Source organism: Stegastes partitus, unplaced genomic scaffold (assembly GCF_000690725.1).
Source record: "Stegastes partitus isolate 25-593 unplaced genomic scaffold, Stegastes_partitus-1.0.2 Scaffold1745, whole genome shotgun sequence".
Lineage (NCBI taxonomy): Eukaryota > Metazoa > Chordata > Actinopteri > Pomacentridae > Stegastes > Stegastes partitus.
Genome location: NW_007579476.1, coordinates 1 through 8,251, shown reverse-complemented (window position 1 = coordinate 8,251; position 8,251 = coordinate 1). Strand labels below are relative to the sequence as shown.

General features: G+C 39.7%; 1 protein-coding gene across 1 annotated transcript in view; it reads left to right on the top strand.

Annotated features, from left to right (window-relative positions):
- Nucleotides 1-7,824, top strand: part of LOC103372385 (6-phosphofructokinase type C-like) — a 33,029-nt gene extending 25,205 nt beyond the window's left edge. The window contains exons 17-20 of the mRNA XM_008302001.1: nucleotides 3,706-3,870; nucleotides 4,750-4,811; nucleotides 7,240-7,351; nucleotides 7,714-7,824. Of these exons, the coding sequence (XP_008300223.1) occupies nucleotides 3,706-3,870; nucleotides 4,750-4,811; nucleotides 7,240-7,351; nucleotides 7,714-7,824 (450 nt within the window). The remainder of the gene's footprint in view (nucleotides 1-3,705; nucleotides 3,871-4,749; nucleotides 4,812-7,239; nucleotides 7,352-7,713) is intronic.
- Nucleotides 7,825-8,251: the final 427 nt, after the last annotated feature.

Here is an 8,251-nt window from a genome sequence, read left to right as displayed (position 1 = left end):
ATCTGGATGGAGACGACATAGATCTGCACATTGTAGGGAAGAAACAGTGTAAAGTTACATAAAAGTCCATTTTAAGGCCTGAAAGGGTTATTTTTATGGGAAAAAAGTTTTTAGGAGGTAAATCAAAGACCAGAGAGGGAGTTTAACTAAATGGTGCATTCTCACTCATTGTGTTCATAAAAAAATTACTTACTGATGTTGATGAAGCAGCTCTAGAAACACCACAGAAACCAAAAAATGATGCCTTTTGTTTTTAACTAACTGTGATGAACTTCCTGCATCACCTTCTCACAGAGAAGTGCTGTTCATACCAGCTGTTTGTAGTGTAAAGTATGCATGGTTCATACTGTAAACAGCATTGATGTAAGATGCAGTTTCAGTTTCAACCCAATACACTGATGTGTTCAAGCAAAAGGAGCCGCTGGGCACCATGAGGCAGCCTTCAGTAGTTTGTTAACACGCCACATGAAGCTACACTGACAGGGTTTTTGCTAGTCTTCCCTCTGGTGGTCTAACCTCATATTACGGCCACCACCATCAGGCCCTTGAGTCGCTGCTGCAGCTGTACGAGGCCCGAGCCGACTACGAGGACTTTTGCATCCCGATATGCATGCTGCCCGCCACCATTAGTAACAATGTGCCCGGCACCGACCTCAGTATCGGAGCCGACACATCCCTCAACGCCATCGTGGAGGTAAGGACCCGGCCGAACTGTTAAAGACAAGAAGCTACGATTACATCTGAAACTGTCTCTGGACTGATGAAGTCATTTTCTTAAGGGTTCACTCAGTATTTCTCAGGTCCAAGAAACTGACATGGAGACATGTTGAGATTCTAAAAATTTGTTTGTTTTCTCAAAAGTCAAAGATGAAGTCAGCTTGTGTCTTGATCATTTGTTCATATCTAATGAACTGATGAATCTGATCACAGAACTTTATTAATCTCAATGGAAATTATTTTGCCAGATAGTCTTCAGAAAACAAAACTAAATTCTGTGAAAATCGCAGATCCAAGTAGAAAAGCAATAAGATATGCGTACGATATGTAACTGAAAATAAAAATATGAAATACAAATACAAACGCACGCTAAAGTCAGACTACAACAGAAAAAGTAATAAATTATGATTCAAGGGTTGTAAAGTATCCCACATGATAAAGAAATATTACAGATAAAGCTGAAATGTTAAATATTGCATATTAAACTGTAATTATACACATGCTGCTGTGTTTTGAGTTGAAGCTTTATTCAGATAATGAGGGACCATTCGTGTTCTGTTTTCAAAGTACAACTGGGAGACATCTAGAAGGCCCACAAGACCCACAAATACATGAAAATAGATAAATAAACAAATAAAAAAGCAACAAGAAAAATGTAAGAGATTATCAGCAGATGTGTGTGAAATGTTTTCTTATCTTATTGAATAAAAATTAAAATACATTAAAGTAATTGTTTTCTTCACAAAGTACCTAAATGAAACGATGATGTGTCGACAATAAGGCAAAATATTAACTTGATTCCAGAAGAATTCATAAATTCAAACCCAAATAACTTGAAAATGCAGATTTGTGACGTACTGAAAAGTTTAAAGATGAGAAACTTGGATCAAATGAGGCCGAGAAAACCTGTTAAGCTGCTAAGATGCACCAGAGGCAGTCGTCAGTGCTGAATGATCCCAGTTCATCTACTGAAGCTTCTAGATGATTGTGAACAGAAGTGAAACCACAGTGAGTACACGTTGTGCTGTTTGGAGAAACAACGTAATGCACTTGCATGTCAGTGACGGCTCTGGTGTTGATGATTGATGATGCATTTCTCAAGCAGTTGTGTTAAAGTTGGTAAAGTTTGTGTGTGATGCTGTTTGTTGTTTATCAGTGATTTGTGTTTACCTGCTGTTTGTTTGATGCCAGATGGGTGAAGTCTGCAGCTAAGAACTAAACAGTGAGTCCCAAAACCTTAGATAAGCACAACATGGAACAGCTTCTAAGGAGCTAGAGGGACTTGATCATGTCGGGTTCTGGTCTTTGGAGACTCCACTCATCTGTTTAGAACACAGAGATGCACAGATGGACTCTGACGGTTCCTGAATCCTCGTGGTTTTGTTGCGTTCTGACTCTTCTGAGTTTGCAGAAAATCGTTATTTCTTAGTTCGGCCGCTTTCAAACATAAACTTCTCTCTGCTACTGTGACGGCATCTAAACAAACACCTCGGTCACGTACCTGTACAAGCTGACATGGATCTCTCACTGAACTAGACCTCAGTGTTTCTCACTTTTAACAACATGGCACCAATCTGAACTGTTTACTGTCGCATCAACAGATGCACAATCAACACAATCGATGTACTTTGAAGTTGAGTAAAGCGATTTGGGGAAGAGATTTTCCACATTTGAGCACCAATATTGATCCAAAAGCATAACAGAGAGCAAAAGACAGTTTATGTGCCAGAATCACGTCTAAAATAAACTGAAATGTCCATAAAACAAAAGCTTTCCAATGAAGGCAGAACAGACTGAGGAGAGACTCACCAGTTAAACTTGACCAAACGTTAACGGAGCTGTTAGTTTAGTTTGTTGCTTCCAGCTGTTTTTCCTCTGAGGTGATTAAATACCTGCAGCATCAGACAGCAGCAGGATCCATATGAACGTTTGCAAAGAGGGAGAACAACAGCAGTAACTTCATTAATTACTGATAAATGTGTCCAGACATGGAGACTGGATCGATCAGGATCTAAAGGAAAATCACTGTGCACTTCCTGTCACTTCAGCCATCAGGCACACAGTCATAGATTTCCAGCTACCATTTGTTATCAAGTGGATTTAGATTTAGTCTTTTGTTTATTAGTGCATTTATATGCATTATGTTACTTGATCTGTGTTTTAGTTCGTGTCTTTGGTGGATATGTCTGAATAAAGACATGACAAACGTAACAGAAAGCCGCTGTTTTAATGTTCTGTAAGATGTCTTCAAAGGACTTCAGTGAGCTTCTACATGTGCAGTGAAAAAAAATGAAAAAATGAGAAAAGATTGCCTGAGCAACTGAGATCAGGATCAGTTTGTCAATGAACGTTGTTCACATGATGGAGAACAAGAGCTATAAGCCAAACAACAGTAGAAAACAACAAGCTCAGCTTATTTAATATATAAGGTTGTTCTAGCTGTCCACAATGTGTACTTAAGGACATTTTCTTGTTTTATTTACATTCCTAATGCTCACTAAGCAACCATAAAAGAAGAGATAACTGATTAATACTGTTGACAAATCCAGTGTAGATTTAATTTCACCTTAATCTGTGTTTATATGTCATAAAATATTTTATAGTCTGACTTCTGCAGCATCGACTGATGAGTCAACTTGTGCATCTCTGTCACTCAGAACAATCTGCAGGTATTTGATCTGCTTTAAAGTAGAGCTGATGTTGATTTTAATGATTCGTTCATTTCTTGAATGACCTTCTCTGATTGTTTAGTATGTAAAAAAATAAATCTAAATATTGATTTATATCCTAATATTCCCTGATTTTGACCCTAAATCAGGACACAGGACACGAGAGATGGTGACCTTTAGTCTTTGTATGTTTACTGAATAAATTTAATTAGTTTCCTGTTAGATTGCTTCAGCTCTACTTTAAACATCATGTTAAGCAGCTGCCTGGTCTCCACGGCGACCATTTTGCTTGTTTAATAACTGTATGTGTGTGAATCAGACATGCGACCGCATCAAGCAGTCGGCCAGCGGCACCAAGCGGCGGGTCTTCATCATCGAGACCATGGGGGGCTACTGCGGCTACCTGGCCACGGTGGGCGGTCTGGCTGCCGGCGCCGACACCGTCTACATCTACGAGGAGGCGTTTGACATCCGTGACCTTCAGGTTAGAAAGAAGTGTCCAGATACAGCAAAAAAAAATAAAACTAAACTAAACTGTGTTTGTAACCTTGTCATCATCATAAAACACCCGTCTGAAGAATCTTTATCTTGCTGAGAGCTTCATTGGTTCTCCTTTCCATTTATGACTTTAGTTGGACCACTTTTTCCCCTTAATGACACATTTGTCTGCTCACATGAGCACTGCAGCCGTCTCCATCAGTCCGTCACCGCCTCTGTCTGGATGTTTCAGGAGCGTGCAGGTGACCCAGATTATAGCAGTGCATTTGAGGCAGCTTATTAATAACCTCTGAGCTGCATCACTCATTCCATGACAGACAGATCCCATCAGGTGATTACAGACGTCAGTGTGTATGTTGTTCCTGTCACACAAACTTAAACTGAAGTAGTTAAACCTGATTTTGATCTGCTCCTTGTTATTTTCTTTATGTCTTGTAGGTTTTTCAGCATGATTTCTTGACAAAACTGGTTGTTTTTGAAAACACCCTTATACATGATCAGTGTTTTTACTGTGTAACAAACTTTATATCAAAGCATTTGTTACAAGAACATATGAGCAGGTAGCTGTATTTGCCACATAGGGTTTAAAATGTATTTAAAAAATGCACCATATTCAAGAAATTTTAGATATTTTTCCTCCGAATTATATATTAAAAATTGCAGCGTTAATCAGAATTGGAACAAAGTGTTGCATTAGCGCTCCTGGCTTCCACAGAGGCATATCGCGGCGCCCCCCAGTGGTGTAAACGTCACCCTGCGCCTCTCCAAGCTGCTGAGTGATGAGACTGAGGTGTGAGATTTCGCGGTTGCAGGTTGCAGGCCGCCGTCGCTCCGGTTTAATGCGAGGCTCCGTTTGTGTTTTCAGGCCAACGTGGAGCATCTGACGCAGAAGATGAAGACGAGCATCCAGAGGGGCTTGGTGCTCAGGTGAGGCTTTATTCCACTCAATTTTTCTTAGTGCAACATTTCCAATCTGCTGCTGTTTCCTTTGCTGTGTAGCCCGTGGGGTTTTTGCATGGGAGTCTGTGTGAGAAAACGACAAGGAGAACACAGCTGGGGGTGCAATTATTTCCGTATATTGTTTTTTTAAATGTTAAATAACTCTTATTATGCAGTGCTATTGTTGTAAATAAGTAGTTCTGAATTAATTAGAATAAAACCAGTTGGTCTTACATATGTCTGACATCAGATCGACCTCAAAGTCTTTCATGGTGGAGGACTTTTCGTGTCCTCTGTTGTGGTTATTTTAGTCCACTGCACCACCACGCTGGTTCAGTTCCTCCCAGCAGGGTGGAGGTCTCTGGAAATAGGACAAATGTAATATTTTGGACAGAGTGTAGGTGACATTGCGTGTTAGCGCGCCTGCATTTCTTCATTACTCCAAGACGCAGTCATTATCGCAAGTGTGTGAACATTGTGGTTGTAGAGAACCAGTCGCCTGAGGGCAGTGCTACTTAACATCACCCAGATGACTAATCGACTCACTTCTCCAGTGATGTGCAGTTTGAGATTCGTCTCACCTGTGATCTCACAGAAAGGCAGGAAAAAATCACCTCTTTCTAAAATCGTTGCACTGGATAACTCAGGTTGCATAAGTGTAATAGATGGTCTTTCAAACACCAGGACTGTGACCTCTGGGTCTGAAAAGTGAAAACGATGCTAAACTGCCGTAAATCTGCATTCTTTCTAACAGCCAGCAGGGGGCGATTCAAACAGAAGTCTGCAAAACATAAGTGTATGAAAAAATGATGGTACTTCTCACTTGATCTGTGACCTCAGTAAACATTTATCTAATGAGTTAAGGGTCTCCGTCACTAGATTCAAGTCTCCTTTCAGAGAGCTCGGTGTTCATCTTGTGAATTAGGGTCCAATAAGAGGATGAGGTGTTTTAGAACAGTGTGCCACTTTTTATGCTGTAATAAGCATTCAGTGACCAAATACATTATGTTTTTGCCACTTTTGGAAAACAAAGCAGCATTTTTTTTACACTGTTTTAAGAGCAAGTGGCATCCTGACTATTTGTTTGCTGTCTTCGAGCTGTTTTACACTTTGACAAGTAATTTACGGTCCGTCTGGCTCTTGAAGGTATCCAAGTCTATGGAGCCCATCTAAAGCTTTTCTTTCCCTGATGAGTGTGAATGTACAAAATACAGATTCTCAGTGGAAGAACATTTTCTATGTTGACTGTAAAACATTTCAAAGCCTTTCTGCTGAGAATCTACTAGATATTGCTTACATCCACACTGATAAGCGGAAAAAATAAGGTTTGAGGCAGTCTATAGAAATCTGAATACCTTCAAAAGCTAAAAGGAGCGTAAATCATCACTTTGTGTAAAAACACAAATTACACAGTGTAAAAGCCAGCAAGCTGTCAGGAATTACATTTTTACAGAGTAGAATGTTAAAAACGGAGTAAAAAGTGCGGCTTTGTTTTCCTGAAGTGGCAAAAATATCATGTATACGGTCAGTGAATGCTTTTTACAGCATAAAAGTGGTGTTTTATTTTAAACCACCTAATAGCAGAGGCAATGTATGGTACTGTTGTCTTTTCACGCTCATCATCCTGACACTAAGCTCCAAGTAAGGATTAAACAACTGGGAGCCGTGCATTGTATGGTTTTAATGCACACAGTGGAGTCTAAAACACCACGACGTGGTGTTACGCCGCTAAATGCATTAAAACCGTATCATGCACGGCTCCGAGTTGTTTAATCTGCTTGTACCATGGTCCCACACAGCGAGCAAACACACAAAATATTCATTTAATTAATAGAACTTGCTAAAAACGTTTTTTGGGACTATTTTATGCCGTAGAATCCTCGCTGATCATGGCACAAAACTCTTTATGTCGTTGCTTTTGCTGTTCTTCTCGTTTGCTCTCCTCCTCTTCCCATTCTTCAAACGTTCTGTTTCGGCCAAACATATTAAAGTTAACCTCCAAATCCATGTTTTATCACGTTTCTCTCATTCACATGTCAAGACACAGCTGATCTGCGCGTTGCTATGGTGACGCCCAGAGCGGCGTGATATAATACCAGTGATTTAAGTCGCCGAACTACGTGTGTGTATACATGAAAATAATGCACATCAGTTAGCCATAGAATCCTCGCTGACCATGGGATGAAGGATTTTGTACATCTTGAACATAAAATGCTTTGGAGCCTGTTCGGTGATGGGGATGTATTATTATTATTATTATTATTATTATTATTATTATTATGTATAATTGAATTTCCCTTGTGGGATAAATAAAATATTTTTCATTTCATGTATCTGGTATAAAGCGACCAGTGTTTTATTTATTTATTTATTTTTGACCCTTTAACCTTCCTGTTGTCATTGTGGTTTGTTTTAGAAATGAGAACTGCAACGAGAACTTCACCACTGACTTCATCTACCAGCTGTACTCTGAGGAGGGACGAGGAGTCTTCGACTGCAGGAAGAACATCCTCGGTCATATGCAGCAGGTTGGACTCACAAAAACACACTGTTTGTATTTTTAATGCTTCAATTCATCAGCTGAATAAATTAAACTCCAACTTGAGGGAGTCCATAAAATATGCACTTGTCCTTTCTGTGATTCTTTTATCAGGCTGAATGTTAAATACTGTAAAGACTGTGGGTTTGTGATGATCTGTGTTGTTGTTTCACAGAATTCTATTGACTAAACTGTGACTTATCAATTTTAAGGGTTTTTTACAATATAAAGCATATTAACAGCACAAAGTAAACAGCATTTGACTTTTATTAGGAAAACATCCTTATTTATTTTGAGAGTTTTTACATTTTTCATGGTAATATTTTAAACAGACTCGTGTCCTTTTCACAGGGAGGAGCTCCGTCTCCATTTGATAGAAACTTTGGCACCAAAGTTGCGGCTAAAGCCATGCAGTGGATCACACGGACACTCAAGGACTCTTACAAAGGAGGTAAAGTGTGAATTCAATGAGGGCATTATATTTAAAGCTGAGCCCCGCTGTTCATTATGTGTGATGGTTTCAGGATCTCTTACCTTTCCTTTTAGTGACCATGGTAACAGGTTACAGCTCACCTGAAGCGTAGTTTGAGTCGTGCTGCAGTGGTGCGCCATCTAGAGTTTCCGCGTGGAGCAGGTTTTTTATGTTTTAAGGCTTCCAGCAAGTTAGCAGCAGTTAAGTCTTATTGAGATACCAGCAACATCACATCAGAGGCCGTTAGGGATGAACAGTTAATCGATTTCAAATCAAAACTGCAACTGGAGGAATACAATCAGCAAACTGCAATGTAGGATGCACATTATGCAGCATGTCTGGCGTCTAAACTTAGGCCACGTGTTTTCTAATGAATGCCCTCCCCCTTGTGTGATGTCATGCTTTTAATGGTAGCAC